The 25629-nt window shown below is 40.6% G+C and overlaps 2 protein-coding genes across 5 annotated transcripts in view; both read left to right on the top strand.

Moving 5' to 3' along the window:
- The window catches only part of LOC143859735 (protein RDM16-like), a 46862-nt gene extending 21855 nt beyond the window's left edge, over positions 1-25007 (top strand). The window contains exons 2-7 of one of the 3 annotated variants that reach the window (XM_077370391.1): positions 19285-19365; positions 19443-19569; positions 19700-20167; positions 20257-20451; positions 20540-20700; positions 23735-25007. In XM_077370391.1, coding sequence (XP_077226506.1) covers positions 19285-19365; positions 19443-19569; positions 19700-20167; positions 20257-20451; positions 20540-20700; positions 23735-24611 — 1909 coding nt within the window. In that variant the 3' untranslated portion in view covers positions 24612-25007. Of the gene's footprint in view, positions 1-19284; positions 19570-19699; positions 20168-20256; positions 20452-20539; positions 20701-23734 lie in introns of all 3 variants that reach the window. The other 2 variants (XM_077370392.1, XM_077370390.1) reach the window with 2 other exon arrangements.
- Positions 6632-9194, top strand: LOC143859736 (uncharacterized). 2 transcript variants are annotated; one of them, XM_077370393.1, is made up of 3 exons: positions 6632-8384; positions 8475-8616; positions 8776-9194. In XM_077370393.1, the coding sequence occupies exons 1-3, from the start codon at positions 6830-6832 to the stop codon at positions 9062-9064; spliced, it is 1986 nt and encodes a 661-aa protein (XP_077226508.1). In that variant the 5' UTR covers positions 6632-6829; the 3' UTR covers positions 9065-9194. The 2 variants fall into 2 exon arrangements, with proteins under 2 accessions (XP_077226508.1, XP_077226509.1); XM_077370394.1 differs by having other exon boundaries at positions 8475-8689; positions 8776-8906.
- Positions 25008-25629: the final 622 nt, after the last annotated feature.

Here is a 25629-nt window from a genome sequence, read left to right as displayed (position 1 = left end):
CACTACAATAAACATTCCTTTGATAGACAGTCATTTTCTAAGTCACTTGAATAGCTACAAAAAAAAAAAAAAAGAAGATAAAAGGCCAACAACCCCTTTAATCCAGCCATTTCATTCTCTACTACTTTCGCACGTTGCATCAAGACCTTCAATTCGTCTACCTCTTCCTTCTTGTGTTGCATCAAAACCTTCAATTTGGCTACCAGATCCTTTGTGTGTTACATCATCACCTTCAATTCGGATACCTCATCATCCAATCTTCGCAGACGGTTGTTAGATTCCCTCTGGCGCCCAAATTTGCGAATGTCTAAAACATCATCGGCCTATAGGAAAAAATCTCACCCAAGTCCTTCATGTTTTAGAAACGTTAGCAATTTGAAATTGCCTACACAAATAAAGTTACACTTAATGAATCTTTACTTACATTGTATGCGCAAGAGTAGAAGACGCAGTCTTGGTTATCGTTCATATCCGTCTCAGCTATCTTTAGAGAAGCTTTCCTTCCACATTTACATTTTAGTGAGGTTAGTTCTGAACCATGGTTTGAAATTTCGGTTTCGGCATAAATTTCAGACCCAGCCGAAACCGAAATTTCAGCCGAAATCCCAAAAATTCGGCCCAAATTCAGTAAAGAGGCACGAAATATCGTTTTTTGGGACTGAAATTTCGGCCGAAATTACCGAAATTTGGTACGGGAATAAAAAATTAATATTTTTTTCCAAAATTTCGATGAAATTGCCTAAATTTCGACCGAAATATCCGAAATTTCGTAGGTTTCGGCCATTTCGGTTTCGGTACGTTTCGGTGTCGGTCTCGACCGAAATCCTAAATTTCGGATTTTGGTCGAAATTTAAAACCATGTTCTGAACCCACTTGACCTTCCATCACTATTGCTAGATGAAGCCATCTCTCTCTCTCTCTCTCTGCAAAAATAGAATCTAAACTACATATTACACTTTACACTGGGAGTCCAAACTACAATATACAGAAACATGGCCTAATACCTTTATAAAAATCCAAAATAACAACAAGCTAAAAAGAGGTGATATGGATCTGAGAATGTGAGAAAGGATTTTCTGTTCGGATTTGAAAAAGATTTTCAATCGATTTTCTGTTCGGATTTGGATTTGCCCAATACTTCACAGAGATATTAAAACAAGAGATTTTAAAACAAGTAATTCTCACAGAGTAGATTTTCAAAAAGATTTACAAATAGAGTATAGATTTTCAACAAACAGTTGATTTGTTTAAAAAACAACTAATTTTTTCAATGATTTTTAAAAAAACTTGGATAGACCTTCAATTTATGAATATCCCTTCAAATCAGAATCCATCTGGATCAAAATCACCATTTCCCTAAATTATTTCTCCAAACTTTTGCAGAAAATTACTACAATCCAAACCGGGCCTAAGATTACACCCCACTGGACATTCTTCACATATAGCATAGTCACACGAACGGAGATAGGGTTTTGATAAAATAGAGGTTTTTTTTATATCTCAAATAGGAGATCGAGGTAGGGTTTTGATCAAATCACCATTTCACTATTTTGAATCATGAGATAAAAAACCCTTAAAAAGAGAAAAAATATGAAAATCCTAAACCCTAATAGATGAACCACAAAAAAGAGCTCTAGTGTTTGCATACTTCTCCCAAAAATCCGACCCAAAAACTAAAGAGCGACGAGCCGATCTGAGTTCCTTAAAATTGGAGTGAGTTTCAAATCGAGAGAGCTAAAGGGTTTAGGGTTTCCTCGCTGCGAGGGTTTTGAAGACAGAGAAACCCTTTTTCTTATCGACGCGATTTTGAATTATCTTACTTTCGACTTGTTTTTGTGTTTTTCAGGGAACAGCTTGGATCATATCTCATCTAATGGCCGTGAGTCTTTAGGCGCTATAGTAAGTGTAGGGAGTAGATAAGTTATCTAATCTAGCGTGTAGCAACTCTTCTCTCTCTCTCTCTCTCTCTCTATATATATATATATATATATATATATATATATATATATATGCGTGCGTGCGCATGCGTGCGTGCGTGTGTGTATGGTCCACTGTCTCTCCCGCTTCAATGCATAATGCACAATAATCGATATTAGAATGTTGGTTTCACAGGTTATCTACTATCAATATTTTGTCCCGGAAGGCCGTCCAGCAAAATATACATATCGTGGGTGGGGCTGGAGAACTCCATACTTTGGCTAGTTGTGAAGGCGTCGGACAAGGTACAATTTGAGGATAAAATGACTCGACACTAAATTCCCCAGAAGAGCACAAGATCTAAACCCTTTTATCTCCTCCCGTCTTCTTAATACAACAATTCTCTAGCATTCCCAATAGCCTGGCCACCCTTGGTAGCTTTTTGTCATAGAAATTTCTTCTAAAGTTAAGCTTCCAAGAGATTTCGCCTTCCCTTCACCCAAAGGAATCCTTTACAAATGCATCCTTGTTCTCTATTACGATAAACAATTTGGGGAACGCCACCTTTAAAGGAGCCTCTTCACACTTGTCATAAACCTGATTCTTGTGCCTGGTTGTACAATTGTGTTTCTGCTCATCCCCTTGGTAAGTATGTGTCTTATCAATCAATGCCTCTTTATAGGTAGGGCCTTTCTCACTGTTGATGATAGCCTAGTCCTCGCACCGCTCATGCCACACACAGTCATCTTGGTGTGGCTATCACTAAGGAAATGGAAGCTCTTCAATGCAACGACTCTTGGGATCTGGTTACTCTCTTTCATAGAAAGAAATCAATTGGATGTAAATGTGTCTTTGCTTGTAAGCATCCCCTTGAAGGCTGGGTAGAGAGATATAAGGCATGTCTCGTTGGTCGTGGTTTCATGCAAATACATGGTCTTGATTACAATGCCGTGTTTGTCCTTGTGGCTGATTTGGCATTAATTTAGGTTCTCATTTTGATCGTCGCCATTCAGAATTGGCCTCTTCACCAGCTTGATGTGAAGAATGCCTTCGTACACCTCATAGAGGAGGTGTATGTAACTCCTAGCTTACTAGTTCTTGGAGAGGATGGGTAGGGTTGCCTCCTTAACTCTATTTATAGTCAGAAGCAGTCTCCACGAGCATGTTCCTTCGCTTTAGCAGAGTGATTAGGGACATGAGTTTTCGACAACATTAATTGGATCTCACTGTTTTCATACGCTATGGCACTCTTGGTCTTACTATCTTATTGTTATATGTTGATGATATTATCCTCACCGGTGAGGATACGATACCTCTTTCATTACCCATGCGAAATGGGAGCTTAGTCATATCTTTAAGATAAAGGATTTGGGCATCGTAAAGTTCTTTTTAGGTCATGAGGTTGCTCAATCTAGGAAAGATATCTTTCTTTATTAGAAAATGTATGTTCTTGATCCCCTGAACAACACTATAATGTTAGGGTGCAAACTCTCATTCTCCTATGGATCTGAATCACTCCCTCTATGTTTGTGAGGGTGATATTCTTTGTGAGCCGCAAGAGTGCCAATGTCTGGATGGCCGTATGATCTGCCTGACCATTATGTGACTGGATACCTTTACTGCCAGCATGGTTAGCCAGTTCCCGCACTCTCTCTGTGCCGCTCATCTTGTTGCGTGATGTAGAATGAATCACAATTGAAGAGTTCTTGTTACATAGAGTACAGTCTTTTCATGGAATAAAGTGGGGCAAGACAGAGACTCTTGGGACTTCCAAGAGATTGAAGACAAAGAGGCTTGGTTTGGGAGTGGATGAAGTATTGTTTTGAAAATCTAATGATTTACGAATCAAATCAAATCTTATCAATCAAATCTTATGGATTGCGATAAGATTTGATTTGAATCCCATGATTGGATCTTAATTTGTATGATTCATGCGATTTTCAATTGAATCTTACGATTCTGTTGTAAATAGTACAATTTATGCAATTTATCCTAATTAAGTTTTATATATAAATGGGGTTGAGCATCTAGCTCGGCTGGTAAAGACTTTGTTCTTTCACCCCAAGGTCAGGTGTTCGATCCTAGCTTACCCACAGAAAAAGAAGTTTTATATGTTCTTTTCAAAGACCCACTTCATTCGAAAACCCTCATGTGAGAAGGAAGAAGACAAAGAAAGAAGAGGGGTTCGAATGAATCGAACCAGTTTGACCCATTCAAGCACAGTGCATGTGCTTGAGGGCTTTGAAGTACATCGAGGAGGGAGACTTACTTATATGAGGGCAACATCGGTGACTTACATGTTTTTTATAATTGCCATTTGTCATTTGATGTGATCTTGCGTCTTGTTATTGTTTTTAAGATTATTATCTCATATGCAAGGATTTGAATAGGAAATGGATGATTACTGTAGCAAGATATGGAATAACTAATCATGACATTTTTCTATTTAAATTGATGAATTAAGATGAAAAATGAATAATTTGCTATTTTATTATTCACTTATTTATTTATATTTTTTTATATGTATATCTGGATTAATCTTATGATTAACAATACGATTTACGATTCGACCCCTATTACAATTTATGATTCGATTCTGATTTTCAAAACATTGGGAACAAGCACTACATGACTTCTAATTGTGTGTATTACTAGCAAGTGTGTGTACATGAGTGTAGGTGTTGTGTGTGTTGAGGAGTACGCCATGTCACCATGTTGTGAGCTGTGAATGAGCTGGCAAGACAGCTGACTTCTATGTGTCTCTGGTGCCATCTAAGCACTCATATGAGTTGTCAATAGCTGGCATGACAGCTGGCTAAGAGCTGGCTGCTATCTGGACACCACTAATAGGGGTTAAGTTTGTCTAGGGAGCTGTACATTTAAGGCGGTTCTTCATTTGATAAAGTGTTTTAGGAGTTGTGGAGAGCTAGTGAGCTCTAGGAGAGGAGTTTTCCTCCATGGAGGAAGGTGAATTGGAAGATCCTTGGACTAAGAGATTTCCAGTTCCCTCCTCTATCTTTTCCTTTATCCATTAGAATGTAATCATTCTATCTTGATGAATCCGGTTCTGAATTTTCTTTTGTGCCCTGAAATTTCCTTTCATTAGATTCGTCTTTGTTCACTCACTCAAAGCAAGTGTTTTTTTATCCTACATTGCCATTAAAGAAGTTTCAGATATGCAAGTTTAAGATCTGCATTGAATTGTCATTTCGAAATTCAGTTTAGTTAACTGGATGTTCAGATCTGAACTGGTTCTTTGGATCTGGTTGCTAGTCCCGACATCATCACATTATCGAAACCAGCAATCCCTTTCCTGCTAGTGTTCATATTTAGATCTGTGATGTGAGCTCAAGGCTCTTAAACATTAGAATGAAAATACATTGCCAGCCAACTTCAAAGTTGAAAGAGCAAAGATCTGTTCATATCTGAATTGTTCTGCTCTGTGAGTCGAATCTGTTTCTGCTGTTTCATGAAGAACTCCTATGGCTATCAGTCTAAATATTAACCTTGCTTTAACTCCTAGAAGAGTCTGTTACTAACGCTGGAGTGATACAGACTGTGAAATTCTTTTAAAATCCGTTCTTGTGATTGCAAATTTGCAACCGCAAGTTCAAGATCTGTTATGGTCATCCTCTAGAACACTAACAGGTCAGCTTTTGTTCGTGAACTAGGTCTATCTTGTTGTACTGATTTGAACAAATCAACTAGTAGATTTGTTCTTCGGAAGTAGAACACTAACAGGTCGCACTCTTTGATCCATTTTCCCCTCTCCCCGTCGGAACTGGCTAAGTGCCTGCGGAGGCAAATGTCTAGCCATGGAGCCTATATTCAAGCTGGATGTTCTTTGGAAAGGAATGGGATAGAGGTAGGAGCCCAGAGTCAGACCGGATCTGGCCAATAGTAAGCTCCCAAGGGAGGTCATTACAGAGAGCAGAGAAGCTTCTGTGGGTCAACGAAGATTATTCCTTCATTGCGCGAATCTATTGGAGTCATACTTATAAATTTCGTTTCGTTTCGAATGGACGAAACATTTCATTTTCGTTCCGAAAACGAAACGAAATCTTCAAAATTTCGTTTCGTCCGAAATGGACGAAATTTTGAATTTCGTCCGAAATTGGCTGTAACGGCTAGTTTGACTGTTTTTGCAGAAATTACATCAATGCCCCTGTAACGGCTCTTTTGGGTTTTTGACCATTTTAGCCTCCAAATGTGACCGTTTATAGCTGTTGGGAAGGGTATTCTAGTCATTTTTACTTGCACAAACAATAAAAAACTCTATAAATAGCATTTCCCCTACCTTCTTCTCCTCCACCTTCACATAAGTGATTCTCCTTCTTTTTTCTACTTTTACTTACACTATCTATTCTAATAAATTTCCTACAAGTCTACACTCTTCTTCAACTCAATCCAAGTCCATTTTGGAGCAAAGGGAAGGCCTACCTTCAACTTATAACTACAAGAACTATTTCCTAAGGCTTGCAAATTACAAGTTACACTACAAATTTCAAGTGAAGGCTTACAAGTTACACTACAAATTTCAAGTGAGGGAAGGCTAATATTATCTTATTCTCTTCAAATCAAGTTCAACCTCAAGGTTCTCTTTATTTCTTTCCATTTCCTTTCTTTTATTTCTTACTTCATTTTTCCCCTTCTTCTACTTCATTTCAGAATGAGTGGGTTGGGTTCGGGACCTTCTGCAAGAGCATCTTCTATTGGTTCGGCACCCGCTAGATCGGATTACCCGGCATGGGCTTACGGTACATTGGTTCCGGGTCAAAAAAATAAAGTAACTTGCATATTCTGTGGCAAAGTCATATCAGGTGGAGGTATAACTCGCTTGAAAGAACATTTAGCGGCTGTTCCTGGTGAAGTAGCATCATGCAAAAAAGTGACTGAAGATGTAAAATATCGAATGAAGCAACTTTTAGATGCAAAGAGAAAAGAAAGGGCTAGGATGAGCCTATCCAGAGCAGATGTTGGAGGTTTTTATGGCACACCAGACGAAGAAGAAGAGCAGGATGAAGAAGATATTGGCACACAATTGCCTCAACGAAGAGGTAAGGAAGTTCTTGTAGAATGGAGTGGTACAAAAAGGAAGAAGAAGGGAATCACAAGAGGGATCAGGAATTTCTTTGCACCACGAACAACCCCTGGAGCCCAGCCAAGCATTAAAAGTGCTTTGGCTACTAAAGAAACAATGGATAGAGCAGACATGGCGGTTGGCATGCTTTGCTACGATGCCAATCTCCCTTTCAACGTTGCCAATTCACCTTTCTGGCAACCTATGTTTGATGCTGTGAATGCCGTGGGTTCGGGTTATAAGGCACCTACTTATCATGCTTTAAGGGGTTCCATTTTGAAGAATACAGTGGATGAGGTAAACAACTACTTGGAGGAGATTAAGATGTCATGGAGATACAATGGCTGTAGCATTATGGCAGATGGATGGACAGACACCAAACAACGTTCCCTAATCAACTTTTTGGTGTACTGCCCTAAAGGAGTCATATTCCTCAAATCCGTTGATGCATCTGGCATAGTGAAGAATGCCGATGAATTATACAATATCTTTGAAAAGATTGTCGGAGAGGTGAATCCGGAATATGTGGTGCAATTTGTAACTGACAGTGAGCCAAGTTACAAAGCTGCTGGGAAAAGACTAGAAGCCGCGTTTGGTACATTCTTCTGGACTCTGTGCGCAGCTCATTGCTTAGATCTCATCTTGGAGCATCTGTGCAAACCGACTGTATTTCCTCACATAGCAACCACAATTGAGAGGGCTCGGACGATTACAAAGTTCATCTACAACTATGGAAGCCTCTTGAATTTGATGAGGAAGAAGTTCACAGGTGGGAAGGAGTTGTGCCGCCCTGCTGCAACCAGATTTGCTACAAATTTCATTAGCATACAAAGTCTGGTATTGAATCGGAAAGCACTTCAGCAGATGTTTGTGTCTGATGAGTATAGTACTAGTAGGTTTGTCCAACACCCACTGAGTGAAGGGTTACTTAGTACTGTGTTGGATAAATCTTTTTGGGACCAATGCAAGTACATTCTAAACATCAGCGAGCCTTTAGTGAGAGTGCTGTGTTTGGTAGATCGGCAGGACAAATCGGCGATGGGTTACCTATATGAGGCCATGGATAAGGCCAAAGAGAACATCAAGGAGAGGTTGAAGAGAAAATCAGATTACATGCCCATCTGGAGGATCATCGACCAAAGATGGGATAGGCAACTCCACAGTCCACTCCATGCAGCAGGATATTTTCTTAACCCTGCTCTCTTTTTCACTCCTACCTTTTCTAGGCACAATGAAGTAACCAGAGGCTTGTTGGCATGCATCACTCGACTGGTACCTGATGAAGCTACACAAGACCTCATCACCAATCAGATTGAGGATTATCGAGAGGCTAAGGGTATGTTTGGAATGAAGCTTGCAATTCGCAACCGAACGAAGTTGGGACCAGGTATATTTGAGTTGTTTGTTTAATTAAGTATAATTCATTTTAACTTTCAGTTTCTCAATAAATAATGCTTTACTATTTGTTACTTTACAGTTGCATGGTGGAATCAATTCGGAGGTGACGTGGAAGAATTACAGACCTTTGCGATCAGAATCCTCAGTCAGACCTGCAGTGCAACTGGGTGTGAAAGGAATTGGAGCACCTTCGAACACATTCACTCTGCAAAGAGAAATAGGTTGGAGCACCCAGAGATTAGATGACTTGGTGTTTGTCCATTACAATCTTAAGTTTTGAGAAAAGTATACAACGTAATATAATGTTTTCAACTCTCACCTCATCACTTTAAGCTTTTAAGTTTAACCTTTGACATTAAACTTAATGTTTTCCTTTTCAGGGACTTGTTGAGGAAATCATCTACCACTAGTGACCCTTTGAGCATAGACCATCTGGATGTCATGATGGATTGGGTTGCAGAAGAAGAAGATGTTATATTCACGCCGGAAGACATTAGGTGGGAAAATCTTGAAGCATCTACTGCTGTGGTTGGGGCGGGGGACGACGACGACGACTTTCTCATGCCTCTTGAAGAGGATGTCCCTACTGGTGGTCCAGGTGGTGATGACGGCGGCGACGACGACGACGAAGAAGACATTGAGTATGATTATCCGGGTTATGATGACTGAGAGTTGTTGCTACTAACTATTGTCTATGTTTGACTTTCATGTATCTCTTTTTTTTTATGTTTTTCTATGTATCAGACTATCAATTGGACTTGTGTAAGACTTTATGTGTTTAAGTAATGAATATGCCTTTTGGGACACATATTTTGGATTTATTAGTTTTTCATCTTTTTCTATTGATTTTTTATTTTTTTGGATTTTGCTCATATTTTTAAATATATTTTTTGTGTGAACGAAAAGTTTCGACCGAAATGCACCGAAATGACCGAAAGCCCACCGAAATTTCGTTTCGGTGGCCAAAACGAAATGGCGACCGAAACGGAATTTACAACTATGATTGGAGTCATTCTCTGAAGAGGAGCAAGAGGTGCAAATTTCAGAAGTCATAGAAAGGAATGGCCGATATCAGGATGCAGAAGCTGACCTCTCAGAGTCAAGGATGGATCTCTGCAAATCACCGTCGGTGGAATATGCACAGGATAGGAGGACCCCTACTCTCTCCACAAGTATCGTACATGCAGCATCTGATAATTTAATGTTTTTTCCTGTCCTTTGTGGATTGCAGGGCGCAGGATCAGAATCCTGTTCTTTTTTCCTTGAAATCAGTACCCCCACAGTAGATATCCCCGATCTCCCGCTATTTTGTCCTACTCAGAGGAATGGCACCGAAAGTTGCAGGCTGGAAAATGAATTAGTAAAAGACTTTGGTTAGGGGAAGGGTCAGATAAGAACAGTCTAGTGTTGGTTATTTGCGAAGAGGATAATATAGAGCCCATCTCTTGGGAATATCCAAAAATGGAAATTTTAGAGGTCTTTGTGAACCATATTATCTCCACGAGCAGGGCTCCGGGGCTGATATACATAGGCCTGGAGGTTGATTTGAGGAACATGTTCAAGGGCAGCAGAAAGAAGGGAATTAGATCAGCGAAGTTTCTTGGATCCATCGAGTCTGGAGGGTATCAGGAAAGTGTTATGCGAACTAGCAAAGGTTAAATCGGATGTGAACTGTGGAGGATCAATAAGCAGAATGCAGTGTGTGTGTGTGTTGGGGGGGGTGGTTAGGCAAGGTGGCCCTGGAAAGAGAATTCTTTTCACCAAGTTATCCATGACGATACTAGCCTGGAATGTTACCGGTTTGGGGATTTTAGACAAGAAGGCGCAAGTTAAAGAGTTAATAAGCCAGAGCCAGACAACCTGTGTGTACAAGAAACTAAATTGGGGTCAGTGAATAGAGTTACTATCGAAGGTCTTGGTGGTAAAGCTCATTGGAATTTCATGACATTGGATGCAGTTGGGGTAGCAGGAGGTATTTTAATTACTTGGGATCAGTTGAATTGGGAGATTCAAGATTCCTGTGTAAGTAAATATTCGGTTTCGATTGTACTACGCAGATAATGGTGACCTTCTCCAGTGTATATGGCCCATCAGCTAGGGAAGAAAAAAGATTTTTGTGGGAGGAGCTTGTGGAGGTCAGGAGAAGATGTTATCCCTGGTGCCTTGGGGGTGATTTTAATGAAATCAGATCCATTGAAGAGAGGATGGGGTGTGGGGCGACTCAAAATATGGTGGCTTTTTCAAACGTCATTGCAGACAATCAGTTGATTGATAACTCTTTGACGAGGGCGCAATTTACCTAGGCCAGAAATTCAAGTAGAAGTCGCATTGACCGCTTTCTTTCTGCCCTGGGTGGATTTCCTTTTTCCCTGACCTATGCCAGAAAGTGCTTGTTCATTCAGTCTTTGATCACTGTCCCTTATTGCTGGCCCTGCATTTAGAATCTTGGGGCCCTTGCCCTTTCGGGTTTGAATTGGCATGGGTTGAATCTCCAAAGTTGGAAGAGATGATGGGGGAATGGTCACACAAAGTAAAGAGGGCGGCTGATCTAGTGATTAGGGAGAAACTTCGATATGTAATGAAGAAGCTAAAAGAGTGGAATTCAATCAGATATGCATCAGCTTCGAAAAGAAAGTCATGGCTGAAGAATAAACTTAAGGAAATCTCCGTGGCCGAGGAGGCCGGACTAGCTTATGAGGAAGACGGGACAGACATGGGGAAATTTAAAGAAGAGCATAAACGATTACTGCTGTAGGAGGAAATTTCATGGAGGCAAAAATTGAGGGCCAAATGGTCAAAGGAGGGTGATAAAAAAATGCGTACTTCCACAGTTTTGCTAGTGCTAGGAGGAATAGAATTGATGATTTTGAGATCAATGGAAGCATCTTGTATAATAAAGAAGATATCATCAAGGAAGTCTTGAAATTTTACAGATCGCTTTACTCTTCGGAGGGGATTTTGCGCCCTTTATTAGAAGAGGTGGATTTTAAAGTTCTAGATAGCGTCATAGAGTGGCTCTTAAGAAGCCCTTTATAGAAGAAGTGGTGGAGAAGGGAGTTTTTTCTCTGGGCCGTGATAAAACTCCTCCTCTTGATGGTTTCTATCTTGCTTTCTTTCAATGTTGTTGGGGCTTTGTCAAGATGGATGTCATGAGATTCTTTCAGGAGTTCCATGAATGGATGGAGTTGTATAGGGGTACCGGTGCGACTTTTATTGCCTTGATTCCTAAAGTAAAAGGGGCAGTGAAGATCTCAGACTTTAGACCTATCAGTTTGGTGGGTTGTCTTTACAAAGTTTTGGCAAAAGTCTTAGCCAAGTGATTAAAGTGGTACTTCCTCTCATTATCTCTAATTATCGAAGGGCGTTTGTTAGTCAGAAGCATATATTGGATTGCTCTCTGGTAGCTTATGATGCTGTGTACTTGTTGGCAAAAACTAGTATCGGTGGCGTAATTTGCAAGTTAGATATGGAAAAAGCGTATGACAGAGTTGAATGGTAATGTCTGGACTCTGGATCATCTTGTTGGGAAGATTGGTTTTGGATCTAGATGACGCGGATGGATTAGGTGTTGCGTGTCTTTGGCTTGGTTCTAAAATCTCGTTAATGGCTCACCTAAAGGCTTCTTTAAATCTTCGAGGGGTCTACGTCATGGGATCCTTTATCTCCTTTCCTCTTTGTTATTGTGGCCGATACTTTGAGCTTGCTCATGGTGAAAGGTAGATCAATGAGATTGGTTAATGGGGTCAAGTTTGGTCAAAATGGGGTTGAGGTCTCGCATCTATAGTTCACTGACGGCACTTTATTATTTAGCCCCCCTCATGCCTTGAAGATTATGAATCTGAAGGCGATTTTAAGGTGTTACGAGCTCATTACAGGTCAAAGATCCGATCTTTTAAAATCTAGGTTGTATGCTGTGAATACATGCGATGGGCCTAACCAACCTTTTGGGCTGCCCTTTGGAGAAATTTCCCACGACGTATTCGAGTCTTCCCTTAGGGGTTGGGAGACAAAAAAAGTAGCTTGGGATCCCATAGTGGAAAGAATAGAAAGGAGTCTAGACACTTGTAAAAGGAACCTGGTCTTGAGGGGAGGCAGAATCACGCCTATCAAGGCTGTTTTGGCAAATATTCCAATCTTCTAATCAAGGTTTAAAATTTCGGTTTCGGTACCGGTTTCGGACTAAGGAATTTCAACTGAAATTTCGGTCGAAATCTGGTACATAACCCGAAATGATTATTTTATTTAATATTAAATTTTGGCCGAAATTACCGAAAATTCTGTAAAATATTAAATTAATATTAAAAAAACAAAAATTTTTTGGTCAAATTTCGGAAAAACCGAAATTTCGGCCGAAATAAATGACCGTTTCGGTTTTGGTCAATTTCGGTGTCGGTCTCCACCGAAATCCGAAATTCCGGATTTCGGTCGAAATTTAAAATCATGCTTCTAATTATCATTGTTTAAATGCCCTCTGAGTGTCGTAAACCGAATTGAACAGATTCTGAGGAGATTCCTTTGGGTGGGAGCTCGGATGTAAGTTGGGAAGATGTGGTGCAAAGCTTTAAAAGGAGGCAGCGTTAGTATAAGGAAGATAAAAGCAAGTCAATAATTCCCTCTTGGGAAGTGGTTGCGGAAGTTTGGTGAGGAGCAAACACAGTTATGGGCTAGAGTAATAGTTGATAAATATGGGTCAGACTGGCAATTGGAAAGCTATGAATTGCTTTAGAAAACCCAGGGTTACAGTTTGGCGAGACATTATGCGTATGGACCACAATTTTGATCGTGACCTCAGATTTAGAGTACACTCGGGTGACAGAATTACTTTCTGGAACATGTGTTGGTGTTCCTCTCAGACTTCAAAAGATTTATTCCCTGATTTATTTGCTGTAGCAGCAGATAAGGATGCCTTGGTGAAATATTGTTTTGAGAGATCAGGAGAAAGGGTAATATGGAAGCCTGTCTTCAGGAGAAACTTTTTCAATAGAGAAATGCCGTCGGTTGACAGATTTCTTTAGATGCTTGAAGATGTGTACATTAGCTCTTCTAGGACTAACAAAAGAATGGATCTGGGATTCTACCAGTGTTTTTACTGTTAAGTCTTTTTACAATCAATTGGTTCCTTGTCTTGCATCTCCCATTGAAGCAAAAGTTTGGAAAATCCATGCGCCTCCAAGGGTGTGCACTTTCAGTTGGGCGGCTCTTCGCGGTCGGATTCATAGTGGACTTTCACAAGGATTGAAATATGCTGATTGTAAACCATTTTGCATTATGCATTGTGGCAGGTGAGACAATGGACCATATCTTGATCTGTTGTAGAGTTGCCAAGGAGGTATGGGGTGGTATTTTGTCCAAGTTTGGTATTGACTGGGTCTACCCCTCTAACCTTCAAGAATTACTACATGTTCGTGTTTGGTTCCATGGAGAAAAAAGGGAAAGGTGCTTTGATCGCTATCCTTTTTGGCTATTTTGTGGGTATTGTGGAAAGAAAGAAATGACAGAGTTTTTGAAGGAATAGCAAAATCATCCTATTTTCTTGTCACCAAGGTTATAGCTTTAACTATTGCTTGGGTTAAGTCTTTCCCTCTATTCGCTTTGTCCCGGCTTATGAGTTATGGGAGGGTTAGAGTGTGATATGCAATAGTAAGGATAACCCCCTTGGTGGTTCAGCATTGGCAACTCCCCCCATTAGTATGTCGAAGTTAAATTTTGATGGTTCTAGTCTGGGGAATCCCGGGCCTGCAGGTATTGGGGTTGTTATAAGCTCCTACTCATGTCCTATAAGGGATTCATCGGGGGAGGTTATATGGTCCTACTCATGTCCTATTGGGTCAGCTGATGCCAGTGAAGTAGAGGTTACGGCGGTTTATCAAGGTCATGGTATTAAATTTCTGCCGAAACGAAATTTGCACGAAGTCGTTTCTTTACTAGATTTTAGAGGCAAAATTTCACCGAAATTCCAAGCTTTTGCCGAAATGTCACCGAAATTTCAAGTTTTTACCCTTTTTTACAAAATTTTCATTGCAAATTTAAATAGATCCACCGAAAATTTTAAAAGATCCACCAAAATGTTATAATTCCCACCGAAATTTATGAAATATTCACCGGAATAGCCAAATTTTGCACTGAAATCGCCGAAATTTTAGACATTTTGGTCGAAATTAAAAACAAAAAACGAAATCATAATCATATTTTTACATGATTTTGGCCGAAATTTCGGCCCGAAACCGAAACGTTTTGGTTTGGTGGTGACCGAAACCGACACCGAAACCGAAATTTAAAACCTAGATCAAGCTTTAAGGTGCTGGACAAAGATAGCATGTCCCAAACCATTGTAGAAGGGGACTCGCTCAATGTTATAAGGTGGCTAAGGGGCTCACTGGTGCCTCCTTGGAGATTCGCTCGGTTCTTTGACGAGATCAAGGATAGAACAGAAGGCACTTATGCGCATGTGTGGAGATCCGCAAATGAGATCGCTGACAATCTAGCTAGGGAGAGCATACATATGCAGAATTTAGAGTTGTTCGATTTCTTACCTCCTTGATTGGCCTCTTGGTCATGCTTGTTTTGTCTGTTTTTCCTATTTTTGTTCTCTCTGTACTCTCGAGTGACTTTCTCAGTCTTCCCTCTGTTCAATGAAATCTGTTACCACTCAGGGAAAAAAAAAGTAGACATTCGTCCGCTGCAGCATCTGCAGATTTCCTGCAATGTCTGCTTGTTCTTTAATTCCAGATCGGGCTGAGGTTTATGAGTTTTGGCCCGTTTATTCCCCACCTTTGGATTGAACTGAATAGAGTGAATCTGCCATGGTAAACCACAAATCAATTTCAAAGTCAGTTCCAAAGCAAAACTGTGAGCAGTCAGAAGGTTTTCTGCTTCTGAGACTTCCGAACTTGGACTGAGCTGTTCTCTGAAACATGATGTGCTTATTCTTTCAGTCAGTTCATTTCTGTATGAACTGAAACATGAACTGTTTAGATTCATTCAGCCCCGTTATTGTGAGGGAGAAAATGTGAGTAGCAGAGTTAGGAACCAGCTGTCCTATGGGAACAGATAGTAGAGTTAGGAACCAGCAGTCCTATGCAATCAGTTCTATTCGTTCAATGTAACCCTGCAACTCCAACTGGTAATTACATAACGGACTGGTTAGAAGATCTGGTATAATTCTATGTTGTTGTCGTTGAACAATTGCAGCTTAGATCTATTAATCTATAATCATTAAATTCAGAATCCAATTTTATATTGATGATCCAGTTCAGACAATTTTGGATCAGGCCTGAAACAATGAGCTTTGACTTTCAGCACAGCTCAATTTGGGAACTGATTCAGCATTGAATCAGATCTGGTTCACGTGAAACCGTGAATAGTGGGGAAATATTCAATCCAAAATTGAATTGTACGCAGTCTCTTGGGGTATGAATCAAGGCAGGTGCACGTGTCATTAAAAAAAATGAATCAAGGCAGTTGCATCTGAACCGGAGCTGAGATTACATCAGATCTTACACTGCCGATCTGAACTGAACTTGTTCCACCACTGTCGCTCTACATAAAAATTGGTATTTTAGCATGCCAATACCAGAATTGAGCTTGAGTTCCTCTTCCGCTCCACATCAGACTTGGTATGAAAGCATGCCGATCTGGATCTGAGCTTGAGCTCCGCTTCCGCTCCACATCATGCCGCTCATCCGATCCTTCGCTATATCAAGTCCATCCCTGGTTATGGATTGGTGTATTGCTGTCATTTTCATTTTATCTCTTGCTGCACTGGTGCATACTATGCAGGATCCACCACCGATCGCCATTCCATTTTTGGATAATGTGCCTTCTCGGGGGGAATCTGGTTGCATGGAAGAGCAAGAAACAATCAATTGTTTCTCTCTAGTGCTAAGCGGAGTAAATGGCTTTCTCCCATGACGCTTGTGAGATTCTTTGGCTTCACTCTTTGATCTCTCAGCTGGGATTTACTGCTGATGGTCCTATGGATCCTCATTGTGATAATAAACCATTCTAAATTACTTTTGACTCTGTCCTATATGAGCAATCCAAACGCATTGACGTTGATATGCAGTTTGTTTGATAGATGCTCCGAGATGGCTCTTTGGAGATTCATCATGTTCCCTCATGTCATTAATTGCTTGATATTTTTTATTAAGGCCTGCTCTTCTTTAGGATACTTGTGTCAAGCTGGGTTTGTCTGATCTGCATTCTTCAGCTTGAGGGGGAGTGTTGTTCATCGTATATAGCGATTTGTGGTGCATACTAGTTTTTATTATCTTTTTTAGTGTTGCACTCTCATTAAGGATATTGTAGTCATTGTAATATGTTGTCTATGCTAATGTAAGGCAAAGTGGGTCTTTTCTCTCGTTAGCATTTACAGTTTAACTTTGTCTTCCGGTTCATCTCTTCCTCTTCTCCTTTTCTTATCTTCTTCATTTCTCCCCTTCATCAAACCAAGCTCATTCAAACCATTTAAGTTGATGGCCTATCTAAGGTGGTTGCCATGGATGTGCCTAGGCACAAGGTGCAGGTGGGCGAGCATCGTCCCTCCGTTAGCGCTGAAGCGGCACGAATGATTAACTGTGTTCTTGGGTGTGCCTCACACCATGCACCAAGGAACAAACTAAGTTGGTTAGACATTAAACCCTTGCACGAGTGTTCTGTATCCTTTTTTCTTTTTCTTTTTTGAAATAAAAGTTCTGTATCCTATTAATAACTTTATGGGATTTCGCTTCCCATTTGGCATTGGTGGCATTCATGGTTTTAAATTTCGGTTTCGGTATGCATTTCGACCCTTGCCGAAACCAAAATTTCGGCCAAAATCATAAAAAGTAATATTTTATTTAATACAAAATTTCAACCGAAGTAGTAATATTTTATTTTATACAAAATTTTGGCCGAAATTACATAAATTTTGGTAATTTTGGCCAAAATTTCTGGAAAATATTATTTAATTAAAAAACAAGTTTTTTGGGCTGAATTTCCTAAAATTTCGTCCGGGAAAACAGAAATTCGACTGAAATTTTGGCCGAAAAAGTGTAACGTTTTGGGTATTAGCCATTTCAGTTTCGGTGCTGACCGAAATCCGAAATTTTAGTCCAAAGTTTCGGATTTCGGTCGAAATTTAAAACCACGGTGTCATATGTGGAGATCTAAAGTTGATGTGGCTTTTGCTATAATAAAAAAAGCCAAATGTGGAGGAGTTATTTTCTTTGGCTGGCACTTGAAATATCAAGAATATGTGTACCGGTTTATAAGCTTCAGTTTTTCAAGGACAAATTGAAATTCGAAGATAGTATGTGTCGAATTGGGTGGGAGGCCGACCGAATTCTCTGCATCAGTAGGTTGGAGGATCTAATTGCTACTCTGGAGGATCCGGTGGAGGAAGTCCCTACACCGGAGTTTGCAATCATTTTTTTTTCTCTAAGGATAAGAGGCTGCAGAATAGCGTTGAAAATTAAGAAAGTGTTCTCTGATGTGATTGGTTGGTGCATAAAAGATTTTAGTTTTTGGGGAATCTTAATTTTGGATTTTGAACAGAATGGTACTTTTTGGTTTTTTTGGGATTTTGGATTTTGGGGTTAAATTTGTAGTACTTACGAAGTAATGTTTTAGCTTGTCAATAGTTTTTAACACAATATTGTAGATAGGTGGGTGAAATAGTGGGAGGAACTGGCCCATATAAAGTCAAATTTCAGGTGTGCTAAAGGTAGGAAGTAAATTCCTGATAGCTTGAGAGACCATGGTCTTTCGCTTAAGGAGTCATGATTCAGGGTATGCCCTGAATAGCCTTAATTGATACTTTGTAATGACAGTTGGGACTCCTGGTCCCCAATGTAACTTCCATGGTATCAATGAAAATATGTCAATTTTCAAAAAAAAGAAAGAAGCCAAAGCCTTCCTCTACTAGAGATGTTCATTTGTAGGAGGCAGGACCTTGTTAGGCTCATTCTCTGACTTTTTATTAGCTTAAGTAATTCTCTGAATGGCAATTCATTGAGCAACCCGGGATTGACCAAGTTTGTTGATATCATCTAGCTGTTGGAGAATATCCATGACTTTTGCTACTCATTGTAAGTTTCCTTTTTTGTAATTCCATAGAAGGCAAAACATACAACTAGAAATCTAGTATCCTAGCGAATCGGAGTATGGAGAGTGGAGACTTTCTTCTTTAGGGGTTTCTCCTCCCCGTGTGTAAAAGTTTCATTGTCTTCTACTCTTCTCATGTTTCATGCACATTTCCCTTTTCATCTTCTATTAAATTATTGTCAACTATCCCCAAATAAATAAATAAAATTCAAGGTCATCATACAGGCCGCAATGCCATTTTGGCTGGTTTCACTGAGCCTAAAACGGTGATTGCGGGAATTTCCTTGTTGGGCAAATTTTAGAGGCCTTGGTCTGCCTTCGTTGGGTGTGCATGTCCCCAGGGGATGCACAAGCACATGCGCACTTTTATATGCGTGCCGGGCGTGCTTTAAACACGCGCCTGTATTCATATTCATTGGCATTTACTGTTTGCAATGTTAAAAGGAGTCCATTTTATCTTTTACATTCTGCTATGCACTATGCGAAACATAAATGGGATGTCACTTGCATTGCATTGCATTTGTGATATTAGCTATTATTTTCGCCTTATATGACTCTTCGCATTCAATTTATAAGTCCAAATAGGCTGTTGCCTTTTGTAAAGCATTTCCTTGTGTGTTACTCCATATATCAGATATCACCATTTGTACTTGAACTTTGACTTTGTATTTCTACGGATACACAACTTGATATGCATGTGATTATCAGTCTATAATTTATAAAGATGTACGCCAATAAGTTGTATAAGATCACTGTGTATATGAGGGGGTTTTTTTTGACACATGGCTGTATTTCTTATTTTACAGGGTGCTGCCCTGGAACCACTTCATTCATCAAGGCATGTCCTTGAGACATCTTCTACGTCCAAGTATCTCCTTCCTACTAAGGTATCTTCAATTTCTACCACCAATGAAAATAAGGGAGTTAGTGTTATCAGGTCTCATGAGGTTCCTGAAAAATCCAGTACAGATGGGGCAAGAACTTCAGCCGCCGGCAAAACTGGAAGTTTGTCTCTAGATGCTTTAGCTAAAGCTAAGAAAGCTTTACAAATGCAGAAGGAATTGTCTGAAAAGTTGAAGAAAATTCCTCTGGTAAGTTATTCAGTGAAGTTTTTTTTAAAACTAATCTAGGCACAATGCTTTGAACTTTGCATAGTTAATTTATGCTTCTCTTTTTTTGTAAATGACCAAGGACATGCTCTTTGTTTTTAATGTTCTGCAGTTGAACAAATCTGCTAGCTCAAGCTCAGATGTTACCATGGTGGCAAACGAGGGGGGAGCTAAACCTTCATCAAACATAGGTACGCATTATAGATCTCAAGCAACTGTAACAGCTGCTTTGGCAGCCCCTCTTCCGGCAACATCGAGCACAATGAATGTACCTGTTGTAGGCGCTGCATCCGTAAAGCCACCTGCTGGTGGCATGGCTGCCCTCTCTGGGCTCACAACTATTCCAAGTATTGAAGCCGTAAAACGAGCCCAGGAACTTGCCGCCAAGATGGGATTCCACCAGGACCCAGAGTTTGCTCCTCTTATAAATATGTTTCCCGGACAGATGGCATCAGATGTAATTGGGCAACAGAAACCAGCCAAAGCTCCTGTTCTGCGTTTAGATGCACTTGGTAGAGAAATTGATGAACATGGAAATGTAGTCAATATGCCTAAGCTCACGAACCTTAGCACCTTAAAGGTTTGTTTGTGTCATTATGTTTCTTGCCATTTCTAGCTTTTTGTTCATTACTGAGGTTATCTTTTTTGTGGTTTGTCTGTTAATACCAGGTCAACATTAACAAACAGAAAAAAGAAGCATTCCAAATACTTAGACCAGAACTGGATACTGATACAGAATCCAATCCGCATTTTGATGCAAGAATGGGCATCAATAAAACGAAGCTTCTGAGGCCCAAGAGGATGTCATTTCAGTTTGTAGAGGAAGGAAAATGGTCGAAAGATGCAGAGATAATTAAATTTAAGGTAATGCATATTCGAGGAGCCTTTTGTTTTCTGCTCCATAGCTAATTACTTCCCTCCCTCCCCTGATTATGCGCCTTTGAGTTTACAGAGTCAATTTGGGGAAGCACAAGCAAAAGAGTTAAGGACGAAGCAGGCACAGCTTGCAAAGGCAAAGGCCGAGCCCGATATCAACCCAAATTTGATAGAGGTTTCTGAAAGAGTTGTCACCAAAGAAAAACAGAAGGACCCAATTCCTGATACCGAGTGGTGGTATGCAATTCATTTTTATTTTTTTTGAAAGTTGACATTTTATTAAGTAATGGGTGGGACATGTCCCCGCCAATATACAAAAGCGGATAAATCCGCTTTTGTATATTGAAGTGGTAAGATAAAAGAAGAAATAGAGAAAAAGAAGAAAAAGAAAGAAAGGAAAAAGAACAAGGTAACAATGGAGTGGTAGGGAATATTTAATCGTTTGGTAGGAAATTTGTTCCATTAGGTTTACCTCATCTGGTTCTGGGTATCCTGTTCATTTTTATTGATATTTTGTAATGCAGGTTGGGACTCCTGGTCCCCAATGCTTTTCTAATATCAATGAAGTCGTCATCTTTCAAAAAAAAAAAAAGCGGATAAATCCGAGTACACCAAGGTTGGTAAATAAAAATGTAACCCCAATACAATTTTCAACCAGCTGAACTAACTAGGATTGTGTTAACTATGGTCTCCTCCTTTAGCACCCCTGTTTTGGCAAGAACATCCGCCTCCTCATTAGTTGTTCTTCTCCGGTGTTCAAATTTTGGTTGCAAGACCCTTATAGGATCAAGCACTTCGGCTATTATATTCTGAAGGTGCCACAGACCCGGCGAACTACCCGAGGCCCATCCAACATCATTCGTTGAATCCTCCTCCACTATCAGAAACCTCAAGTTTTTCTCATAAGCCCACGTAGTCCGAATAGTAGAGCTTTGATTCTGCCTCATTTGCATCACACTGGCCCCCTGGGCCAGAATAGGACATAATGATTGTTTTGTTGATATCTCTAATTAGGCCTCCAATCCCTCCCCTGCCAGGATTACTCATAGAGCTTCCGTCAAAGTTGAGTTTGAGCCATCCCACAGGCGGAGCAATCCATTTCGGTTTAGGTTTGGTTTGGATTGTCTTCTCTCAAATTATTGCTCACCAATTCCGTATCAAATCCCCCACCCCATATGGTAATTTCCTTTTATTCCCTGCCCATGAAATCAGTTCCACCTTCATATCCATAGCAATCCATCCCACCGATCTCCCTTGGTCCTAAAAGATTCGCCTATTCCGCTCCTTCCAGATGTTCCACACGATAGCATAGGGAGAGATTGGACAAATTTTCATTCCTTCCATATCACTATAATTCCCCCGGCAGTCCCTACTGATGGCAATGCAACCCATTCCCTATGGTTTCGGTCCCATAACTTGTTAATTAATTGGTCAGTAACCCCCATTATTTTCGATTCCGTGATAGCCACCAAATCTAATTTTCGCTGGTAAACAAAATCTTTCACAAGGCGAATCTTTTTATCTTCCCCCAATCCCCTAATGTTCCAAAACCCCATCCTCATTGGGAGCGAGGATTAGACTCCCAATCGGGGAGGATTTGATTAGTTAAATGCGACAACAGGTTGTGGAGGGAGGTTCAACGGATGAACTCTTTCCACGGCCCGGGATGAGATTTTAACGAGAGACTTGAGTTTTTTTATTTTTTGGATTGTGCTCCTTTAACTGGACAGGCGAAGGTGACTCACCTTTTTGTCTCCAGACTCGTCTAATAGACGATTTTTCCTAAAATGCCATTTTCTTGAAAGTGGGACCACCTGCACTGCTTCTAAGGATTCCATGTGCCCGCTTAACTTTTTCTGCCAACCCTTTCGAATTTTTTCCTTGCCTTTGTTTCTCTCCAGCTGCCATCTCATTAGAGTACCTGGTTGGGGGGGGGGGGGGGGGGGGGGAGATTTTGAATTTGAAATTAGAAAAGTCCACCCTGCTGTCATTACTGAGGACTGTGTCCCTGACAGTGGGCCACTCTCTTCCTTTCCCCATCCCTATGCTTTGGCCCGCCTTGACACCTGTTGGTGAGAAATTGACCGTTGAGACCGGAACTTGACAACTCTGAGTCTTTCCGACGGATATCTATCGCCACCGCCGGGCAAACCGGCGAATCTCCATGAAACCTCCCTTCTAGCCACGAAGATTCTTCCTGAATGTCCACTCCGATCATAAAGAAAGAGTTTTCTACACGGAGACGAAGGAAAGGTGTTCGCAGCTTCCATTTTGGAGCAAGAATTTTCGCCGCTGCATATTCCATGCTCTGGCCACCGCTTTGTTCCTTTCTTATTTCCAACACCGATCCTAGACATCTCCCCAGAGCTTCTACAGTAGAGGTTGCCCACACATGAAGAGGCCAAAGGCCATAGAACTTAACCCAGAACACCTCCGCACCCTGAAGATACTCCGAGTCCCATTGGTTGAGAGAGGATAGGTGGTCACCACAAGCATCAGCTCCCATGTTTAGGACTTGTTGAGCTAGTTCTACACTGTCAAACATAAAAAGGAAATTCATTCTTGGCCAAAATACTAGGAGTCGCTAAAGATGGAATGGCCCAGCTTTGTCTAGCCCATTTACAAAGTTCCTCGACACTCCATTCCTTCGCCATCGTTCTTCCTATCAGACATGCTTTCAAGAGAACTCTCCTTTTCTCTATTTCCTTACCGGAAATTGATAACAGAGGAACTCCACTCTCCATGCTAGTAAAGGTCACCCCCGAGTCCGACTAAAATCCCTCTTCCTTTGATGGATCTCCACTAGGCTTAGGAGCCGCCAAAGAGGGATTATTTATCAGATGGCCATGCTCACACCATCGGCATTTTGTCCTCCATTTGAAGTTTAGATATCTACAACTCATACATCTCCAATCTTTCCTGGCCGTCCTCCCCAGATCTCGATTTTGACCATCTTGAACTCGAAGTTGAGTGTTTTCGTTCCTATTAGCCCCGTTCCCCTGAGCTCCACTGAGAGATAAATCTTGCCGAAGACCTCCAAATCCTGTCTGTTTAGATCCCAACGGCACCCGATTTGCTCCACTGACAGATAAATCTTGCTCCATTCCGCTATAATGGGGTTATAATTCTATAAAACCTAAAGCTTTGAAACACCTCAGAAAACTTGAGTTTTTTCTCGAATAACTTCTAATTCATTTTTTTTCCCTTAATATACTTGTTTAATTTAGATGCTCTTATAGATGCTTTTCTAACCTTCCATATGCAAAATCAGGGATGCGCCTCTTTTGCTTTCTGGCACCTACAGTGATGTGACTGAGGATAACATCACTGAAGATAAAATTAAGATGGATAAAATCACAATTTATGTAGAACACCCTCTTCCAATTGAGCCCCCTGCTGAGCCTGCCCCACCACCTTCACAACCTCTGAAGCTAACAAAAAAGGAGCAGAAGAAATTACGTACACAACGACGCCTTGCTAAGGAAAAAGACAGGCAGGAGATGATAAGACAAGGCTTGATAGAACCTCCAAAGGCAAAGATCAAGATGAGCAACCTTATGAAAGTACTTGGTTCTGAAGCTACTCAAGATCCAACAAGGCTCGAAATGGAGATTCGGAGTGCTGCTGCCGAGCGTGAACAGGCCCATGTTGATAGAAACATTGCACGCAAGCTCACCCCATCAGAGCGTCGTGAGAAGAAAGAGAGGAAGCTCTTTGATGACCCAAATACGCTGGAGACCTTAGTTTCTGTTTATAAGATTAATGACCTATCCCACCCACAAACACGCTTTAAGGTTGATGTGAATGCCCAAGAGAACCGATTGACAGGTTGTGTGGTTATATCAGATGTCATCAGTGTTGTGGTTGTAGAAGGTGGTAGCAAACCTATTAAAAGGTACGGAAAGCTAATGCTTAAGCGGATCAACTGGGCAGCTGCTGTGGCAAATGAAGAAGAGGAAGCTGAAAATGAAGCCGCCCCCATTAACAAATGTGTGCTAGTGTGGCAAGGCAGCATTGCAAAACCAAGTTTCAATAGATTTCTCGTTCATCAATGTAGAACTGAAAGTGCTGCTCGGAAAGTTTTCTCTGATGCTGGTGTCGGACACTACTGGGATCTGGCGACTAACTTTTCTGATGACCTAGTATGAATGGAGAATGTATGAGCAGAGGGTCTTTAGTAGGACTTGCACTGGAGTCGTTGTATGGCTGAATGCACTACAAGAATGTTGTCTGCATGGAGCTGTAAATTGTTGGTTGATGAACGTACGGAAAGCTTCTTTTCCACTGCTATTCATGCTTTGGAAAATATTTGGTATCAGTTTTGTCAGCATCCATTCGATATTTTCGCAGTGTTGTCTTCATGATAGCGTAGGAAGGTTATGTTACATGAGTTTGTTAGTCCATTCAGAGCTCACATGGACTCACTGCCTGTTTGAAAAGTTGTCAATAAGGGTAACTCAAACAGTATACTTTCTGTTCTATTTTTCTCTCTGTACTTTCTGTTCTATATATAACTTCTCGTTTAAATCATGTTTCTTTTGAAATTTTGTGGCATATTGTCATTCTTTGAAGGACCATTTTGGTTTTGAGTGGCTTGTGGGCCTACTTAAGTGGCGTGTTTAGTGATTGGAACTCTGGTGAGACAGGTGAACAGCTCCGCCATGGATGGGCAAATGGACCAATAGTCACGCCAGATACCGTTCAATATGTGGCCTGAAAATGGATGATGACTATCTATTTATAGCCAATGGTTCCCAAGCAACAAGAAATGACTCATTGATGGAACCATTAATCGTCTGTTCAATGTGTTTTTGGGCTTATGGCTCAAACCTAGGGTTCACAACTGACTTTCCTGCGAACTGTAGTGTAAAATAGGTTCTAATTTAAATAAACAGCAATTATACATTCCTATAACAAAATAAACAGCAAGTAGTAGGAGCGATTGTTGGATGAGGGCAAGGGTAAGTGTGAGGTGATGGTTAGGGATGATAAAAAGGGGCTGATTAGGGCAAATAAAGTAATAGTTAGACGGGTAACGGGCCAACACTGGCTGATGTAGATGGGTTTTAACTTATAAGTTATAACGGAAATAAATCAGGGAATTCCATACCTGAATATGGAAATAAACAGAGGAATTCCATACCTGGGTCGTGCAGGTCTCAACCT

This window comes from Tasmannia lanceolata, unplaced genomic scaffold (assembly GCF_043159265.1).
Source record: "Tasmannia lanceolata isolate RefF3 unplaced genomic scaffold, GAP_Taslan_0.1 ptg000036l, whole genome shotgun sequence".
Classification (NCBI taxonomy): domain Eukaryota; kingdom Viridiplantae; phylum Streptophyta; class Magnoliopsida; order Canellales; family Winteraceae; genus Tasmannia; species Tasmannia lanceolata.
This window is presented reverse-complemented; position numbering and strand designations above follow the sequence as displayed.

Bases quoted from the DNA above. Each gene is read 5' to 3' on its own strand.
- LOC143859736 (XM_077370393.1), top strand. From the start codon at position 6,830: ATGAAGCAACTTTTAGATGCAAAGAGAAAAGAAAGGGCTAGGATGAGC. The intron at 8,385-8,474 runs GTATATTTGAGT...GTTACTTTACAG, and splicing joins CCGAACGAAGTTGGGACCAG to TTGCATGGTGGAATCAATTC. The intron at 8,617-8,775 runs GTTGGAGCACCC...TTTCCTTTTCAG, and splicing joins CACTCTGCAAAGAGAAATAG to GGACTTGTTGAGGAAATCAT.